Here is a 21,964-nt window from a genome sequence, read left to right as displayed (position 1 = left end):
AAATTCTTATCAAGAATAAGTTTTTAAAAGTATATACATGAGGGGTTGAAACTTAATGAATCTCAACTGAGGAAGGCAGGACTACAAACATTATAACCGGTTTGATAGCCTGATGAAACTTAACTGTGTTTTGAATTATCACCATTCAATACTTCTGTTTCCTTTAGAAATCAAGGTGTTAACGTTGTTAGTCCTGCTTTATTTAGTAATGATAGATGAGATTTTGATTCTGTTTTTGTTTCTTCTTCCCTTAAATTTTAATTTGCTTTCTCTAGCATGAACACTTCTTTGTCTTCATTTTTAAATGTAAAGGGCAGTTATAATAGAATACCCTGTTTGCTTAAAAGTCTAACAAATAGTTAACATATAAAGTGCATTTTATCGAGCATTCATTAACTTTAACTTTTGTTTTCCTGTCTCATAATTCTATTCTTACTTTTAAAAAAATATCCTTAATGAAAATAATGTATGCTATGTAATTCATTTCGTAAACATTTTAAAATTTTTTCTTATACTTAATATTTCGTAGAAAACATAAGATTCTTGCAGAATCTTATGTTTTAAAAATAAAATAAAAAGAATTTAAAATTAGAGAAAAAGTTTTTTGATAATTACATTAAAAAAAAGTTAAAACAATACTGTTTTGATTTTTATCAACTCAATGCAAATTCGGATTATTTCTTTGACTATTTTTATAACAAGAATAAATAGATATGTACTTCTATAAGAAGAGGGGAGAAATGCTTAAGAGGATGATATACAGGGGGGGGGGGAATCCCTTACGGCAAATTCTCTTTTACCTACATAAGTAATTTTAAATTAAAGTGCAGGGGAAGAAAAAATGAATTCAGGTAAATCATGAACTCTTTGCAGAAAAAGTATTTTCAAAATATCAAAATGCAAACAAAATATGGTAGGATTATGCAGTGGAGAAGTATTAACTTAACCTGGATTGACATGATCATAAAATTAAAAGTAAAAAGGATATGTTCTATTTCAAATATATGATATATTTCAAAGTTTTCAGAAAAATGATGGGTTATATTTGACATTTAAGGTTTAATTTGTAAAATTAATAGAAATCTTCCTTATATAAAATAAAATACATACTTAAAAATAATACCTACCACCACCGCACGTACTACTACAAGATCCGAAATTGGAATAGACCCATACATAATTATCAGGTTGAGTATTGCTCACTCCTAAAGGTATTGAATATTCATAGCTAATACCCATATTCTTTTGCTGATACAAAAGCTGAAACAAATGGTATACTCTTAAGTGTTGCACCTCATAAATTTATATATATATCATTTTACAGGAAAGTCTTTAAGTCATTTTAATCTTTTTAAAATTAATTCATTATCTTGAGCTGTGGATGAAAAATGTTTGAAAATATATACTTGGATATATTTTGGAATATGGATATATATGGAAGGATATGTATATATATTTTGGATATATATTTTGGATATGGATATATATTTTGGAATATGGATATATACTTGGATATATATGGAAGGATAAAATTTTATAAGCTTATTGCAATGAAATCTCACAAAATAAAATTTTTCAAGTATGAAATATTACAAAAAAATCTGAATTCTAATTATTGTACTGAAAGATTTCAACACCTCCCCTTACATTTATGAATATACTAATTCCTTATTAAAATATTCTGTTAACCCATTAATTCCCAATCATAAAAAGTGGTAATAAAAAAACTGGAAAAAAAAGAATTATATATGCATTAATACCATGAGTATATTTCTTTCTATTACCTACCCCATTGTGACTTCAGATCCAAATTAATTTATGTTTCATATCGTTAATGTATACTGAATTATCTTATTTTTTTAAAAATAAATCCTAATAATGAAAGACTTGTGCTACCATAATTTTTTTTATTGAAAAAAGCAACATTCTTTTCAAAACAATGGTAGGCACAAATGGATTAATGTTAAATGTAAGAGAATCTCTGAGAGATTGCGAAGTTGTATGTTGGAAAATATTATTCCTATCGTGATAATATTTTATTAATGTGATATTTAATTCATGCTAAATGCTATCCTAGCACCATAATCTCTTAGAGAAAGTTTAAACTTGCATGTACAAAAATACTATGAATTTGCTATCAAAGCAATATTTTATTAACAACATCTAATAATAACAACATCAATGTTAATTAACATCAATGTTCCAAAAGTGTATATTCGCATGTGAAAGTGTGACCCAAGTGATTATCTATTTTTCATAAAGGCTATTTTAAATATTAGTTTTACATGATTTTAAATACGTTATTCCTGTTAACACAACAATGCACAGACTGCAGCCACAGGAACAATTTCATTGCATCCATTAACAGACCGGCAAAGATTTGTACCCAACATATTCAAAGATTTAGTTGCTTTTGAGGCATGCTTCTTAACTAAACTAACATTAAAAATAGTTTCTAAGAGTTGCTACAAATTACTGTTTTCTTGTATCCCATAACTCACTACACTACTTTATAAAAGTAGCATGCGGCACTACAAACTGCGAAAAAAAGTAGCGACTACAGTAGTTTCTCTACTTGTAGTGCGCTCATTCTGACCACTGAGCTCTGATAATATGCTGCTGTAGTTCATTTACGACGCACTAGAGCTGCACAATGGGCTATTGGCGACTGTCTGGGAGGCATCTCTCAGGATGATCCGAAGACATGCCATCAAAATTTTGATCCTCTGCAGAGGGGATGGCACCCCCGCTTCGTTAGCTCGACGACCTGCACGTGAAGTCGAGCACTTTACGGTAGAACAGTTTAACGAGGACCAATACCGCGCACCCTTGATCCCTGCACAGACTGATCCAATTTGTCATCTACCCGCACACTGATAGCAGTCTGTGATTCTTCACAGTCAATCTTGACTTCAGTGACCTGCTGGGAACCGTGTCTTAACGATCAGTCCACTGCGGGACTCTGATAATATGCAGTTGTCTATACTTGATTTTTCAATTTACATTTTTCTACTACTTTGGTAAATCATTTTTGAAAAAAGCATAAGCTGGCAAGTATGCTGTTTCCTCAATGCCTATCACAAGGATAAATATGAATAATTAATTTTTATATTGTCATACATGCCAAAAATCATTATTAAGAATTATTAAAAATCATCATTATTAAGAATTGTTTTTCTATAAAAAAAAATTACTTACAGAAATATATATGGGTTCCGTAGTAGGTCCAGTGGCATGAATATATTCTAATCCAACATACCCTTGAGGTATTCTTTCATAGTAGAAATAAGTACCTGCATATTTCATCTTTCTTGGAAATTCAATTTGCCAATTTCCATTCAAATAGTAATACCCAGAAGAATTTCTAATAGCTAGAAAAATAAGAAAATAATGCTTAACAATAAATGCTTAGCTTCTTCTAAAAAATAAAGGAGAAAATAAAATGATACCCTACATAAATAGTTATTTGTTGGCTGTAATTCCTTGACTTCAATTGATGTAGCTCCAACCGGTATTAATATGATGTCATTGTAACCTGGAATTAAATTAGTTATGTATAAATAATTATCATAAAAACTAATAAAGATTCAAAATAAATATTTAGAAAAATAAAGAAAGTTGATATATTTTTTTGTTCAATTGATAGACATTGTTTTGCCAATTAGCTAAGAAGTTTGAAAAATTAGATATTTGAATGTTTCATCATTCATTCAGTATAAGTTTTAATAAAAAAACTATATGACTTCATTCATTAGCATGAAGTTTTTGTTGTTACAAATAAAAATTGGGAATTAATAAGAGAAATGGGATGCTTAAAATATATAAAGAAAAATTTTACAGATAAAATAATAATTCAATATGCTCTAAGTAAAATTATATAAATAACTATTTTTTAAGAGAGAGAAGAAATTTAGATAATATGTCAGATAATATATTTTATATATTTCTTAATTGAGAGAAATCAAGTTTCTGTTTTTTTTTAAATTAGAAGACAAAAAAAAATCATTAATTGTGAGTATTCCATGTTTTATGACAATAAAACATGCAATGCTCATAAAATAAAATCCAAAGTGTATGAATGAAAGAATATCTTGCTTCAGAAATAATTTTTCGAATATCATTTGTTAATCATTTATCATTATTATTATTATTTAAATGCGGTTTATTTCATAACTATAAAGTTTCAGGACACTTTTAGATTAGAAATTATCAGAAAGTTTAAAACACTACCATATAACACTACCAAACTTTAAAACACTAGCACTTTAAAGCACTACCAAAATTAATATCTTTCTTGTAAATCACTCTCTTAAAAAAATTAAAAATTCTTTCATAGAAGTTTATGAAACAAACATTTCATTATTAAAGTACTAAAACTCTTAATCAACTTATTAACAAATAGAAATTTTAAATTTATGATAATTTTTGTACGAATTGAGAAACTTACCTACTTGTAGGTTTAATTGGTCAAAAATCCCTTGAACAGTTTTACAGTTAGAACCGTCCCCACCACATTCTTGACATTTATCTTCAACAATCTCAGAGCCAAGCATCAAGTCGCATCCAACAGCCTATTACAAAAAGACACATTTTTTATAATTACAAATATAAGAAAAATTAAAAAAATTTCAAGTCTAATTATTTTTCAAAAATAATTTTCACATTAAAAATTATTCAAATATTTTCATTAAATATATATTATTATTATTATTATTATTATATTATTTTTATTATTATATTGTTATTATTATTATCATATTGTTATTATTATTATATTGTTATTATTATTATTATTATTATATTGTTATTATTATTATATTATTGTTATTATTATTATTATATTGTTATTATTATTATTATTACAATAAAATATAATAATATTTCAAGATTTACAACAGATTACTATTGTATTTTATACAGTCTATAGTAATGCAGACACACATTTTGTAAGAGATTTTTTTTATGATAAAAACATGCAATAATAAATTTAAAAGAAAAAACAGTATTTACGAGTTAATTAAATGTTTATAAAGGTTATGAAACATTTCAAAAAGCTTTTAAGAATTATCTCCCAGGAGGGCACCATGCCATCATCATTGCACCTAAGGAATATTTCAAAAATCGAATTCCACGTATCTCTCCATGAATTACACTTTCTTACAGACTGATGATTCAAAACTAGGATTCATTCGAAAATATGATTCTAACTTAGATTTTATCATCTATCAATTTAGTAAAATTGTGGACATGAAGATCTTTTTAACAGTTTCTATAATTTATATATATTTTTTATTAAACGTTTTTTAATAGTAAATGTAAGCATATAAAATATACACTGAATTTTTTCCACTTATTTGATTAACATTTTCTCACCTTGTGATAAATTTTTAACATCACATTTTAAAATTCATGATCAACTCGAGATACTGTTAAATATGGAAGAATCCACATAAAATGGTAATTACAAGTAAATAATATTCTAATGTTCGAAATATCCCATTATACATCAATTACACACAGCATAATTGAAGTTATAATATTAAAAACATTTCTTTAAATATAAACAGTACACTGACTCTACCATGCAAACTCCTTGCACACAAATGTCATTAGAATCTTCTCTACATCTTGTACCATCCACAACTGCTTGGGAATGTCGATAGTAAAATTTATCTCCTCCTTTTGGCATACAATTAAGTTCACATTCATTGAACCCTAAATGTACAAAATGAAAAAGTTACATGACACAATAAAATGCATTAAGGCACAGTTAAAAAGTGACTGACAATTTAAAAAATCAATTAAAGGTATGAGGAAGAGCTAAAAAAAAAATTATGATTAACTGCAATCTGTTTAGGAAACTAATTATTCAACTCACCAAGTTTTTAAATTAGTTATGAAGCTCATCAACAAATGACATTAACGATTAAGTAAGACAAGTTTTTAAAAGTAATTGTTATATGCAGGAACATTGTGGTACAATTTAAGGACCAAATAAAAAAACCTCTTTGCAAATATTTCATTTTGAATCGTCTGGCATGCAGCAGAAAGCAATTTTTTTATAGGTTGTGTTTTAATGTTAAGCTTAAATTATTTTTCCAGCAGCTTCATCTATTGACAAGCATTGTAGATAATTTTAAATTTTAGTGGGATTAAAATATTGTTTCCAGAGCAAAAGGCAGTGAATCATATATTTCTGTTTTGTTCTATTTCCATAAACTTATTTTTGAAGTCAGCCAACCAGGTGGCCGAGTGGTTAGCGTGTCTAACTGCGGAGCCATTGGCCGCTGGTTCGAATCCTGCTCAGGACATGGATGTTTCTTACTCTCTCTGTGTTCTATGTCCTTTCCTCTTTGTGTGAATGTGACCCGCCCTATAAACAGGTTTGTGGTTGTGTCACGTGGGCGACGCTGCTCCACCGCAGTGGCTTCGCCGCAAGTGACCACTGGGTAACGAGAAGAGAGTAGCAGTTCTGGCATTTCTGTGGCCAATGGGACAAACCCCAAGTGCCCGCCATTAAAAAAAATTAATAATAAATTTAGAAGTCATCAATCATATTGGTACACCCAATACATAGGATATCTATACGGTATTGAGGTTAATATATTACAGTCTAGAGGTTGAGGTAGTGATAAAAAATAAATACTAAATACAACCTTCAACTTTTTTCAGTGTTTACTTTTTTGCAATAATAAAAAGATTTTAAAAAATGTGCTTAGTTCTTAAAATTAAAAGTAACTTATTTTTGAATAAGTCACTTTTGATTAAAAATGTTTTTAAAAAAAACTTTTAAAAAAAATTAAAACATTGAATAAAAAATTAGTCTAACTTTTAAAACCAAACACTTTGTTCTTACTGATATTTTCTTCAAAAAATAATATTAGTATCAGTACAAAAATATACAAAAATATTGCAAGCATCAAGATGTTGATGTGAAATTACTTCTCAATCTGCCTTTAAAAAACATCAAATCTGAGTTCAACAAATGTAAATCTCTCTAAAATGTGTTATATATTTTTAAAAAAATAATCATAATTGTAGTGCAGCTATTTTTTATTATCAAACAAAAAATAAGTCTATGTCCAAGAGTTCGTGGGTTCGATCCCCGCTGGCGGAAGACTCCCCGTGTAGTAAATGGTGACTGATGCATGTTAAATCTGTCGAGTCACAAAGTCCTCCAATGCTCCCATACCAAATCAATACCTCTGGGGGTACTCATCAAGAAGTTCCCTTGTCTTCTGGATTGGTTCAAAATTACAAGGCTACAGAGTTGAACACTAGTAGTCGTAAACCCAAAATTGGGTTGGCTGTTCAACAACCATTAAAAAAAATAAATCAGTTAGAATAAATGAATATACACAAATGAAATATAATTATTACCTTTCTTGTAAGGAATCCAGGTAAAATATTTTCCACCAAATGGTATGGAATCAAATTTCGCACACTGTTCTTCACGAAAATCACGAGATCCCTCTGGGCAATCCTACAGTCAAAATTTTATTTCAGAATCAAAACAATCACAATCATTTTTAAGAGAAAAAAATTTCCTTACAAAAAAATTAAGAATTGGGGAGCTTCCTTAAAAAAAAACTCATACCTTTACTGCTAAACTGCCTTTTAATTTTATAATTTAAGTAAAGGTTCCGATTCCATTTCTTAATACTAATAATTTTTATTCACTGATGATTGTTAGTTCTCAACTCTTTTATTAGGTATTATTAATTGTGAAGTCTGTCAAAGCATATTTCAACGAATTTATTAATACTTGCTTCTGAAGGTCATATATCAATTACAAAAATAATACGTTATTGAACTATCGATGTAGAGTTGCATCTTTGCGGTTCCGGTAAAAGAAAGTAAATAAGATAATACGTACTTTTAATTTTAATAAGTTATCCATTCTTTTCATTTAAAATGTGTATTTTGTTAGCTTATTTGAAAACCCCGCTTTAAAAACACTATGAGAGTAAAAAAAATGAGTATCATACCAACTTCATCAATTGTATTTATCAAAAAAATGTCTGATTCTTCTATGTTATACTGATATTTCAAAAACCTATATTCCCAACTGACATTTATCAGTTATTGTTTTACTTATAATTAAAATAATAGCTAACAGAATAAAATACCCACGAAGTTTAAATGCAATTAGGTAATAAACTATTTCTTTTTACTATTTTTTTCATTATTTTTAGTGAAATAAATGAAAATGGGACACTATTCATATCTGAACAGTTTATAAATATCGTTCCTTACGAATTTAGAAACTGTGATAAGCTATTAAAACGTTCGTCTTTAACGATATTATTTAGATCTAGTTTAGTTCCAGTACTTAGATACTAATAATATTATAACTAATCAAACTTAGTTGGAGAACATAGTTACCTGAATATTGCATGAAATAAATCTCTTGGTGGGTCCTTTGCAAGCTTCAGTTCCATCATGACTTTTGCAGAAACAGAGAAAAAAATATGCAATTAACAATCATCAAAAATATAAAGTAAAGATAATTTATACCACTTATTCTTTTTAAGTAATTAAACGATAAACTAAACTTATATTCAAACATCACAAAATTCTTAGTTATTATTAAGCAAAAAGTATCAGCAGAATACAAAAGTTCAGAAGAAACTGCATAAGTAATGAAGTTAAATGCTTTGAATCATTAGTCAAAACCTTGGCCACCAGAGATCTTTGCTAGCCATAGTCAAAACCGTGTGATGTTTAACAAATCATCAAGTTTGCAAGCATTACATACCTTTCGGATGGAAAAGCTTTTTTCGTCCTTCGTTGCCTCAAATGCAAAAAACGCTGTATTATTTAGTTTAAATTTAACTTAAGAAAATTAGTCATGAAAAAAAAAATTTTTAAAAATATTGATCATTTGAAAGTCCTTTAAAGCAACCGTAAATTTCAAAATACATGAATACAGTAAAAATTTCGCGCTTTTAACGTGCTTCCAAAAATTAAGCACAGAGAGAAAAATGTTAAATCCTAGAAGCCAATTAGAATCGGAGAAACTGTAACTTATTCCAGAGGTACTAGAAAGAAGTAAACAAATATGTTATCTCAGCGGTTCCTAAAAGCTGTTCCGTGGAACCCTAGTGTTCTGGGGTAGAAAGACAGGGATTCTGACAGTTAGGATATCTTTAACCAATTATAATAATACTTATATTCAAACAATAATTCATAATTTATTTTATATTTCGCTTGTTTATATAAACTTCATTATGTAAAATGTGAAGGGGGAAAAAAGTAGCAAAATTTACAATATAAAAATTTCATTTACCCAGCTTTTCAATACAAAATGAATAACTAAATTCAAGAAAGAAATGCAATTTTTGGATAACAATTTTCATCGTTTATAACAGTTCTTTTATAAAAACCATAATTCAGCTTGATTTATTTTCAGCATATGCATAACACCAAGAAAAAATTCAAAATATTAAATATTTCATTCCTCATATTAAATTGTTTCACAATAGTTGTCATTTTTTTTTAAACGTTAATATACACAGTTGAATAACTAATGAACTTTTTTTTATAACTCCGGAGATTCCGCCTTAAGAAGCTCAATCATATGCTCAATCATTTAGGGTTCCCCGCTGTCTCAGATAACAGCCAGTCACTGTTTCACGTCAAAAAATATGCAGATTAAGCTGGCTTTGTGGAGGAACACAGAAGATGCATTTAAGTGCAGATAAAAGGTGTTTAAAGCATCTTTTAATCGTTCTTTTTTCTTTCTAATTAAACTTCTTTCCATGGCTTCCAGAAGACGAATGAAAGATTCCGAGCGTGCTGGCGTGCAGTCGGAGTCATTTAATCAGGACAGTCTATGACAAATGTTGCTATTTTCTTCGGCGTGCATCATTCCTTTACGATTAAGGGGGAAAAATCCAAACCAGTCAAATATTTATGCGAAGAACTGCGGCTGATATTTAAAGTTTACGATATCCCTGGGAGATCGATTTATCGCTGCTGTAGCCAAGAGGAATCGAAGAGCGACCTCCACAAGTGTGACTTCGATGGTAACAGCTGCCATTGGTGAGGCGATATCTGTCACTACTGTTTGCCGAAGGCAACATGTGAAAGGACTGTACCCCTGGGGACCACGAGTTGGTATTCCTTCTCCTTCCAATCCAGAGGCGCTAGGGCCGCGATGACCTGGTTGGTAGGGCACTGGGCCCATGTTCAAGAGGTAGTGGGTTCGATCCCAGGCTGGCCGAAGACTCCCCGTGTGGTAAATGGTGTCTGATCTACGTTAAATCTGTCGAGTCACAAAGTCCTCCATGTTCCCATAACAAATCATACCTCTGGGGGTACTGATCCAGGAGTTTCCTTGTCTTCTGGATTGGTTCAAAATTACAAGGTTACGGAGTTAAACATTCGTAATCGTAAACCTAAAATTGGGTCGGCTGTTCAACGACGGTTATAAAATAAAAAATAAAATCCGGAGGCGCTGGAAGTGTGGTGTTTCAGGGGATAGAGCGCTCGCCTCCCAATGAGATGAACCGAGTTCGAATCCCGGCGATAGCTGGTCGTTACGAATTCCGCATCCGGCTCTCATTGACCACAGTACTGAGTGAAATATTCTCAGTGGTAGACGGATCATGGGTTATAATCCTCTTGCCGTCAGGCTAACCGTTGGAAGTTCTCGTGGTTTTCCGCTCCATGTAACGCAAATGCGAGTTAGTTCCATCAATAAGTCATCCACGAAAGCAATTTTCTCCCAATATTGATCCAGCAGTTCCCCTGTCTTATGGATTGGGTTCAAAAGCACAAGGCTATGTCGTTGAACCTTAGCAGTCGTAAACAGTAAATTGGAATATCTGTTCAATGACGGTGATAAAAGAAAATCCAGAAGGGCCCGATTAAAGTGATGTTGTGAGCATGTAATTAGGACTGTATCTGATTGGAGCAACGTAATGTTCTCGGAGTCTACTAGATTTGACTTGCAACCCGATGACAAGCGTTTAAGGGTCTGGAGGGAACGAATCACGCATAGCAGGTCATAGAACAGCACCGAATATCACGCATTTCGCAATGGAAGCATCATAGCCTGAGCAAGAATTTCAATAGCATATCGCACTTACTACAAACGACGGCTGTCCGGTGTCAGGATGAAATCCTAAACTCTATTGTGAAACTGTACGCTGCAGCAGTTAAGTCCTTATATCGTTCTAATGGACGACAACGCAAGTCTTCATAGAGCTGCCAATGTCGACAACAATTTGAAGAGTGAAGGGATATGCGCGTATCACTTCCTCACTGGATCTTAATCAAATTGAAATTCTTTGGGATGCTTTTGGCCGAGCTGTTTGCTGTTGCCGAGCCTGCAGCCACCTCTCAGACTTTGAGACTACTCTAAAAGAGGAATAGCGATCTCTGGATTCTGAGGTGGTTGATCACCTAGTAACAAGCATGATCACACGCTGTAAAACTTGTGTGGAAATGAGAGATGCTTACATAGCATAACTAATGCGTTTTTTCTTCCACTTTTTAAATTTTAAACATAGTTTTGTGAATTCAATATTTTTTTTTATCATTGTAAGTTATTCTTTGCTTTGCTTCACGAATAAACATATTTGCCACTTTCCTATATCATTTTTGTCAATCAACATAGTACTTGTCTTTCTTTCGCATTTTACTGCGCTCTGCTCAACTTTTAGAAGTGAGTGTACATGTTAATCGTTCATTACTTTTAAATGTAGTGGTTTTTAATATCATAAGTGGTAAAAAAATTTCCTATTTAAACAAGGACAAAGGATCAGTAAAAAAAAATTTACTTTGTCACAGAACACGTCCTAGTCTGGAAAGCTACTCCTCCACCACACGTCCTAGAACAATCGCTTATATCACTCCATTCTTTCCAATGTCCCTCATCGTCTGCACTGGAATGTAAACCCACGGCTATGCTGCTGTTTGGAAACTTGTGATGTGTAACGTGTCGTTTACTATGTCGAATCTGTGAAATCAAATAATAACAACACATTTATAAAATACAAATAAAAGAAGCTAATGTCAAGAAAAACGTCATTTGATACATAACAATACAAAATTTATAATTTAGATGTTCAGTTTCAATAACACCATAAACCCTTTTTTTTTTCAGTTTCATTCCTTGTGTTTAGAGGACTCTCTTAGGAATGGACCCTTAAAACTCTCTTCTCTTTATACCTCTTCGAGTAATTTCGATTAAAAAAAAATTTAAAAGAACTCTTTTTTTTTAATTCTTTAAAAGGTTCGAATAAAAGTTAAACTTTTTGTTTTGTTTTATATTTGTTCAAAAAAACGCTTAACAAATTCTGAAAAAAATTATTAATTTGTATAGAAATGTAGCGAACCCAAATAATAATAAATAAATAAACAGTAAAAAAAAGCAGTTACGGTTTCATTTTTATTTACTTACAATAAAACAAGAAATACTCTAATATCAAGTGTTTAATAACCACCACTTTTAACCAATATATTTTTTAAGAAACCTTGCAATACTTGAAATTATATCTCAAGACATTAATGATTACTAATTAATAACCAAATCAAAAAATTTTATCAAACACTGAGAAATTATTATCGAGGTCAATCATCATGAAATATAAATTAAAAGCATTAAAAATCGTTGGATTACCCGATAAAATTGAAAGGGATATCTAACGATTACCGATTACGACTTCTACAGATTTCATCAGACAAGCAATCTGGTTTCGGGGTTTTTAAACCCTATCTTCTCTAATTGATCTTAACACTGACTTGCTCTTTTTTCTCACAACACTTAATTGAAAATTTTTCTTCCTCCTAATATGTATAGATTTTTCTTTCTTTTATTTTTGATAACTATTCTAAAACTATACATTATGGGCGATGATTACCGAAAATTCTTAATGCAAAATTTTTTGACGAGGTTTTAAAACGGAAATTACCTTAAAACAATCATATGGCCCGGTTCTTGACAAAAACACCAAAACCTTTCTCTTATCTTTTAAGTTCTCAGTGACATGAAATATTCTTATTTTTACTTTTTTATTTATTTATTTTTTTTTTATTTCATTACTTATTTATTTTTATTTATTCATTATTTTATTTTGTTTTTTTAAATGTGCTAAACTGTATTGAGCTAAACTCCACAATTATTCTCACTTACAAGGCATAAAATTGTTTTTACATATTAAAGCAAATAGATATTAATCAGATAATAATACTGTTTATATACAAACATAATTATAGAATATTTTTTTCAAATTCAAAGGAATTTGTTTTCGGTAAGGCAATACACGAAAAAAATTTATAATAATTTTTCTATGTATATACGACATACCTTGATAAAAGTAAACATCATCATAAAAAAGGTGAGTTGGAAATTACCAAACGACTGATTATAATCACAACATACCTTTCGGCATTCGATCAGATGAAAATTTTCGAAACCACACACCTAGAACTTCACACTGATGTGATATGACAACGCCCAAAACCACGCGTTTGACAGCATTATGACACAAGCATAATCGTGCGCATTCTTTCTTACGGAAAAGTTCCCCCAAATGTAGCCCCTACATTTGATAAAAAGTATTAAAAAACTGCATTTATTAAAGCACAGTGTGATGGTAGGAGATAACGTACAGCTGGTTGGATCGTAAACATGACGGCAACAGTGATTACGTTGGAAGCAGTGATTGCCAAGCACTCCAAGTGAATCAAAATTGACCATGTGTTAACTTGGTCTTGATTGTTATACAATATAAAACCGAGTTGCAAGAGATGAAATCCTGAAAAGATATTTCATGAATTTAAATTAAAGTAATTGAAGCTGTGTGTAATGTTTGTTTTATAGTCCAAAATTTTTTTGTGCCATTTCATTAAAATCATTATTTACATCACCGAGCTTGGTTACATATGCTATACAATACTGTTGCTGTACAATATATAATGTATTGTTTAGGGTAAAAATACCTAATGTATTGAAAATGGTAGTAGTCTGGAATGATCAAACCATACTTTAGTCTCGCGAGTATTTTGATTTCATTTATCAAATACAATATAAAGTAAAGCCGTCGCGCAACAACCCATTGCTGGCCAGGGGGCCATGAAGGTTCAGAATTTTGTGAGCAATAACATGATGGTGGCAATATGGTCAATATTACGTACCGGTCGTTTTTGAGTTTCAGACTAGTTCGGTCGATCAGAAGCTGGATGGGATTCAAACCACGGCCGGGAATGGAACCATAGGCCTTTGCAATGACCCAGTGTCTTAACCACAATGCCATTGGATTTTAAATACAGTAAACTTTCCTCTAAAACTTTCATTCTTAGCAAAGCACCTAAAAAGGTGTTTTTATCCCAGTTACCCTCCAAGGTTTGATACAGAAATAAATGAAAGCAGCTTTACGAACAACAGCTATATGAATATTACAAGTATCAAATTTAGCATGTTTTCTTCTAAAAAATTAAAATAAATAAATAATACTAAATACGAAGGTATATTGAAATTAATGAGCGGTAATGTAATATTGAACAGAAGATGATAGAAAATTACTTTATTAAAAACCATTATCATTCTTATCAAAGCTTATAATCAAAGAGATCCGTCATCTTGCCTTTTTATTATTCTCTCCAAATGCATCCTACAGCACCTGCCTGATTCTTAATCGACAGGTTGTATGCACACCACGAGAGATCTTATCGTATTTAATGAACATAACTTGCGTGAAAAGGTGTGAAGCATTATTTTTTATTTACTTGATCGTGCAGTACAGAAATCGGTGGAAAGATATTATCAGATAAAGTGCAGGCTAATGAATTCTATTTGAAAACAGGAAGAATTTATCAAGAGAGCGTTAAAAAGGGTTGATGAGTTTTCATTAGAAAATAATGTACATGAAATTAGAATACTTCTTCCCCCCACCCAAATGCATGTTTTAATCTAAGTTTAAATGCAAGTCCTAAATCGAAATTAAACGAATTCAAACCATGCAGATTAATTGGGATTAACCTTAATCCGAATATTTACAAATTTGATTGTTCAGTAGAGATTTAAAATAAAATTAAAAAATAAATAAAATTAAAAATAGAAGGAAAAAAAAAACAGAAAACAAAGGGAGAGAGAGATTCTCTTTTTCTCTTAAAAGCGAAATATTCTTACAGTGCATTTATTTCATGACTACAAAAATAAGATATAAACAGAAACCAACACAAAGTTTTTTGCGACCTCCGCGACAGGACCCGCGACTCCAATTGGGGTTGAGTCCCAGATTCTAAGAAACTCTGGATTTAACAATATTCATTTAAGTAATATTTTTGTCACGTACTAATTAAAAATATTTGTTTAGATAATTTTTATAAGATCGAAAACTTCATTTCTTCTTTTGACCTTAAAGAATAACTTTCCCCGACTCCGACTCCTGCAAAATTTTCCTCGACTCCGACTCCACAGTCCTGGAAAGGAATATAAAAATGCACTTTTAAACAATATACTTCCTGTAGAGCAGAGCACACCATTTCTTCCCCCTCACCTGCCACCTCTTGAAGCAATGAAGAAGAATTCTTCTAATTGCCCCTGATCTTAATTGAAATAAAAACAGAGTTACAATTGACACATACTGAGGTAATTACTCAGGCACTTTCTCATTATCTAGATCACAATCTCTCATCAACTTCGTGACCTGATCTCACATAAATGTCATCTGCAAGAGCTATCACTTTCCAAGACCTTGACACTACTTAAAAGAAGAAAAACACGTGCCCGTGTCGAGTACAACGAACTAATTGTCTCCTTTACAGAAAGAAACTTTCTTTTTTTTTTATGTATAGATGGGGATTTATAAATCACGGATGTTGGATTGAATGTTGATGTATGGGGAAATAATGGATCGTAAGACGTGGCCTAATCCTTCTGAGAATACATTAAGATCATTGTCAATTATTGTCGGAGGCTTTGATTCTATTTTCTTCTTCTTTTGCAATCCTAACCCTCAATGTTTCATAAGCTTCAGGAAACATTGTGATGGCATTCTTATTTAAAAAATATTTTTTAAAAAAAGATATTACTTTATATTTGTATTAAATATAATTTACAAATAAAAAAAAAATCTTTTTTTTCCCTCCCTTTTTTTAAAAAAAATATAGTCTTGTATTTATGTCTGTATAGCGTGCACACCCACAAACCCCTCGGACGAACTATACGTATTGCACGAACTACAACATCCTTTTTGGTTTTTACACAAATTCTGAATTACATAAGAAAAATAACGCAGAGTGCATTAGCGTTTTCTACGCGCAAGTCCACAGATGGATTTAAAGCTGCACGTTCGATTTATATAGAATGGCTCTTCAAAGACAGGCATAAAATAAGATAAGATCAATCTTACTTATGAAGGCACATAATGTGAATATAATAATCAGTATAAAAGAGAAAAATGAAATCAGGTTATTGGTGGAAGATTTGCAGAGCACTTTGCTGGACTCACTTTTTTGTTTCTACGCATACCAAAAGATGGCAGCACCAAAATTTTATTTAAAAACCTAGTTTACATAAAGTTTGTATTTTGACTTTTGCATGAATATTTTAAACTTAAAATTAACGCGTGTGACAATATTTTTATGCCTATTTACAAAGCGATTTTTTCGAAATATAATAGATTCCACTCTCGAAAGACATAGTTATGAAATGGCAGGAAGAACCATCGTTTGGGACCATCTTTTTTTTTTTTTTAATCTATTTATATTATCTTTTAATTTTATCCGTTTGTTGCGTCGAGCAAAATTTACGAAGATACTTAGTAAAATTATTTTCAATATTTGTTTCATTTCTTAATGTACACAATGATATTTATCATTTCTTAAATTCTTTAAAAATATATATAAGAAATATTTAAATACTTTTTTTTAAGAAATTAGTCCTTCCTCCGTTTACGTGTTTAACTAAAATGTGAACAAAAACACTATACATAACAAAAACATTTATCTCCCATTTATGTCCTTCCAGTCGTTTTTCTTTTCTTTTGTTTCTTTTTTTTTTTTNTTTTTTTTTTTTTTTTTTTTTTTTTTTTTTTTTTTTTTTTACCGCATTTACCCAGTTGCAATAATTACTTTTACAAAGTTGTACATGCTTGTGATTAAAAATCACAATTATGATATTTTTAAAAATCATAAACAAAATATATATTATCATGGAAATAGGATCTCAGTATACAAAGAAATTACCTATTTCTTCTATACAAATCTTTATTAACTTTATTTATTTTACAAATTGAGAAAAACACAGCTCTTCTAAAACAAAAATATAAAACTATAAAATCTCTAACTCTACATCTACACAGGTATATACAGATATATAGTAGTTGTAACATGCATATGCTAGCCTACTTTAAAGTTAATAATTTTTACTATCAAAACGCAGCAATAGGAATCCTATAGGCTATAATGTAATGTTGGATGAAAACAAAAGAAAATTGAATAAAAACACTTACATTTGCCTCCGTAAAATGAAGTAGAAGTATAACGAATACGTTTAACAGCAGCTGCCTGTAAAAATAAATAGAACTTATTAGGATTAAAAAATAAAAACCAAAATTCTTATAGTTAAGATATTTTCAAATAACAATGCATGAATTGGGTACATGCACTTCAGAAAGGAGATGATCACAAAATCCACACAAGTTACATATGACATCAGCTCCAGCTAATCGTTTATAAACAAAATAGCGTTCTAAAGCTTAGCGATTCTCAACATCAATTAGAATGTTAATTAACGTGAAGTTAAATACAGCGCCATACCGCACATTGAATTTGTTGAAATATAATTTTTTCTCATCTACGTCTTTACTTATCATAAACTTATTATTTGTTTATATATTTTACATTAACCATGATTTGTTTATATATTTTAAATTATATTCACCGTTTTGTGTACCTGGCAATTTTGATGAATAATTGGTTTATGTTCCACGTGGCTTCGTGCCTGTCTTCGTGTTAAGTAAGAAATATATAGTGAAAGAATAGAAATATATTTGCGAAAGAATCATTATGAAAGAATATAGAATGTGTCACTTAAGAATTGATACTTGACGGGATTGGTTTATTAGAAATGGAAGGGAAGGAATAGTTGCTAACGTAAACAAATACCAGGTTTCAACAACCAATCAGAATCGAGATACCCACAGGTATCCCATTGTAAACTGTATCAAAATATACAAAAATGGTGTTATTTTCGAACGAAACAAAGCTTTCAGCTTACTATTTCAGATTCATTATCCATCCAAAATTTACGCCAAAGAGTCAATCTTTAAGAGAGTTATTTATTTATTTATTATATGAGAGTTTTTCTGAGAAGAATAATATTTTTTTTCTCATTATCAACATGTAAAATAATATGGGACAGAAAAAAAAACGAGATAAGTTCCTAAAAAGTATTATTATAATATTGTGCTTAAGGAAATAAATAGCCAAAATAGTCGAGAACACTCAAAAGATAGCAACTGATTCATTTTAATTATTGATTGTTTCTAATATTTTTAGTTCAATTCGCATTTAACTAGCTGATTAAATACATGAAATATTATGAATGATAATAGAGTGAAAATTAAATCGTAAAATATTTTCATTGAACCATGTCACACTTTGCTTCGTAAACACAACAAGCAGGACGGATACACCGAAAATTTTCTGAATTTCTTCTGATTTTAGAAACCTTGCTATTGTTTACACTCATTTAACTTTCCAATACAAAATAAAAAATTAATTAAATCATAATTTAAATTACTAAATTAAATAATATTAAGTATTCTTATTGCATTCTGAACCAGTTTGATCATAAATTTTTTAACATCACCTTTAATTTTTTAACATACTTTGTTATCATCTTTAACACCTTTTTTTTAACATCAAACGTCACTCATGAAATATATTATTACATATAACTATAATTTAACATTTTAAAACATTAGTTATAAAATGTAAAGTTATTTAGTAATACACTTTAATTCAACATTGTAATATTCAAAGTTCTATAGTAATATACTGTAATTCAACATTGTAATATTCAAAGTTAGATATAGTAATATACTTAAATTCAACATTGTAATATACTTTAACATTGTAATATTCAAAGTTATAAAGTAAAATTTTATAGTATTAGTTATATGGTAAAGTCGTATCGTACAAAAATATTAGTAGCATATATCATTCATTTAATATTAATAAGAGATATAAACATTTCAACATGTCACCACCTTAATTTTTACAAATTTTAATTTGCAAATACATTACGGTTGACATTATTTAACTTAAATTTTGTGACTGTCTAATAATAAAAATTAACAATTTATTGAAATTGCAGCAATTTTTCTCCTTATTATAATTTAAAGTACCGATATTATGGTTTAAAACTGAACCGATTTTTCTAAGAGTAAAGGCGAATTTAAAAATTGCCCAATCGCATTAACTCATAAATGACTTTAAAAATAACGAATGAAAACTTCTTTTCTTTTATTTCGAATGGCACGAATGAAAACTTATTAAATAAAATTAACATACAGTAATCATTTATCAAAAATATTCATTACGATCAACTCGCTTAATTTTTTTAACACCAAGCATTTATTAACAAAACTAGAAATGCAAATCACTAATTATCAGCACTATCAGTGATTATCAACATTACAATTAATTATTGGCGTTTTCATTAGTTATCAACAGTGTCATTAATTAACTAAATCTGACAATTTCATACAAATACATAAAATTTGCTTAAAAATTTTTATTTCCTGGTTTGTTAATTTGTTTATTTAAATTCATCTTTTTTTTTAACTTTAATACGATTTTAAAACATTTAAAAATTCCAAGCATGTATTAAAACATTCATTAGATTTCAAGATAATATTTCAAAAAGTTATATGCTTAATGAACCTTTCACCAAATGTCCTCGAATATTACAAATGATTAATTTAGCGCAAATGAACAGAAGAAAATTGTGCATTGTTTGAAGGTTAGAAAAATTAAATTAGAAACATTATAAGCAAAACTCAATTATTTCGCTACCATTATTGCATTAAAATAACAAATAATAAGCGACTTTTAATTAAATATTTGCATAACATAAAAAGGAGCTAAACTAAGAAGAAATTAACTAAAATCTCAAGATTCAGTTATATACGAATCAACCTTAAAAAACTTGACCTTTTTGCACCATAATTAAATGTAAGTTTCCCACTAAAATTCGTTTCTTATTTTTAAACCAACATACTTCTAAAAATACATATACACGTATACGAAATTGTACACCAATTATACACGAAAGATTTCAAGATTCGATAGAATCGATATTCATTTTCTTTCACAAGCATAAAAATAGTAATGCGTAACCTAAATCTTTATAACCTTCTGAGACTAGAGCTATAAATAATGGAATAAAATATGGTTCTTGTTGAGAAATATGTAGCTTAGAAGAAAGTAAAATAATTAATTACGTAAAAAAACTATTAATTCATGTTAATTAAAGATTTTTAATTATATATGATTATATTTCTCTTACGTGGCGCCATAAACTCAGCTATTTTTTTATCTATTGGCAACACGATAGTTATCATATTATTTATTAGTTGTCTTAAGTAATAATTTATGTAGTATTAAAAAATTAGTTATATATTAAGTTGTTTATAATAATTACGTATTTTTCTAGAAATAAAAGCGTAGTTAAAAAGTAATTATTCAGATTTGATTTTGATTCTTTCTTAAATGACAGTAGAAATTTCAGCAGATTTTGCAGATTTACTTAGTAAATTCTGTTATACATTGCATAGATATTGGACGCTGGGTTCGAGGAGGTTAAATCCTAACTTTATTATTGGATATACTTCTATTGGATATACTAACTTTATTATTGGATAAAACTCTATTTATTTTAAAGGTATAAGAAATCCATAACACGGTGCAAATTTACAACAACTTAGTAAGGTATTAATCGAACCAAATTTACGTTTAAGTTGAACCATATTGTAAAATCAGTTTAAGTAATACGATAACATTGCACCATATTAAGGTTACAACAATTTGAACGATATTAATGGTCATATTGTAAAATCAGTTTAAGAAATACGATAACATTGCACCATATTAAGGTTACAACAATTTGAACGATTTTAATGGTCATATTGTAAAATCAGTTTAAGAAATACGATAACATTGCACCATATTAAGGTTACAACAATTTGAACGATATTAATGGTCATAATGTAAAATCAGTTTAAGAAATACGATAACATTGCACCATATTAAGGTTACAATAATTTAAACGATATTAATGGTGCAATACGCTCTAAAAATTCTAACAATTTACGCAATTAGTTGATATGCGTACACAGTAAACTGCATTCCATATATGGAAACAACAGCGATATAACAATATCATTAAAAGAAAATAATTTTCTCTAAAGATTAACGTCACTAAGTAACAAATCAATTTGCTTAAACTTTCCTGTTCGTAAATCGATTAATATTTTTTTAGTGTACACAAAAGAGTTAGCAATAAAAGGAAAATATCACAAAAAATATGGAGTTCAAATAGAATATGATTGCGACATACTAAAAGACACTCCAAGGACGACTAAGAATGAAAGTGAATCAAAAAGCCGGGTTAATATACTGTTATAATCATTTTTGAAGATTTAATGGTAACAAATAGCGATGCCAATTAGTTTGGTTAATTGCATTTCTAATAAAGAAGCTGACAAAAGATGACAAATGATTAGGAATAAAAAATAAAAACATCACCTCATCCACTCTATGTTATAGTTTGTTTTCACTCTTTGTTATTGTTTATAGTTATATAGATACTCTTTGTTATTATTTATAGTTATATAGATACTCTTTGCTATTGTTTATAGTTACATAGATACCATTTGTTATTGTTTATAGTTATATAGATACTCTTTGTTATTGTTTATAGTTATATAGATACTCTTTGCTATTG

At 29.4% G+C, this 21,964-nt stretch overlaps 1 protein-coding gene across 2 annotated transcripts in view; it reads right to left on the bottom strand.

The window, feature by feature from the left end:
* LOC122270011 (papilin) overlaps positions 1 to 21,964 on the bottom strand; it is a 158,153-nt gene that overhangs the window by 37,315 nt on the left and 98,874 nt on the right. Inside the window, exons 2-10 of one of the 2 annotated variants that reach the window (XM_043045710.2) lie at positions 17,466 to 17,520; positions 11,787 to 11,965; positions 8,386 to 8,446; positions 7,381 to 7,483; positions 5,582 to 5,715; positions 4,448 to 4,571; positions 3,455 to 3,535; positions 3,199 to 3,371; positions 1,128 to 1,260 (exon numbers count right to left, since the gene is read on the bottom strand). In XM_043045710.2, the coding sequence (XP_042901644.1) occupies positions 1,128 to 1,260; positions 3,199 to 3,371; positions 3,455 to 3,535; positions 4,448 to 4,571; positions 5,582 to 5,715; positions 7,381 to 7,483; positions 8,386 to 8,446; positions 11,787 to 11,965; positions 17,466 to 17,520 (1,043 nt within the window). Of the gene's footprint in view, positions 1 to 1,127; positions 1,261 to 3,198; positions 3,372 to 3,454; positions 3,536 to 4,447; positions 4,572 to 5,576; positions 5,716 to 7,380; positions 7,484 to 8,385; positions 8,447 to 11,786; positions 11,966 to 17,465; positions 17,521 to 21,964 lie in introns of those variants that run through there. The other variant, XM_043045711.2, reaches the window with a different exon arrangement.

This window comes from Parasteatoda tepidariorum, chromosome 1, assembly GCF_043381705.1.
Source record: "Parasteatoda tepidariorum isolate YZ-2023 chromosome 1, CAS_Ptep_4.0, whole genome shotgun sequence".
Taxonomy (NCBI): Eukaryota; Metazoa; Arthropoda; class Arachnida; order Araneae; family Theridiidae; genus Parasteatoda; species Parasteatoda tepidariorum.
Note: the sequence above shows the minus strand (reverse complement) of the source record. Positions and strands in the feature narration are given on the sequence as shown.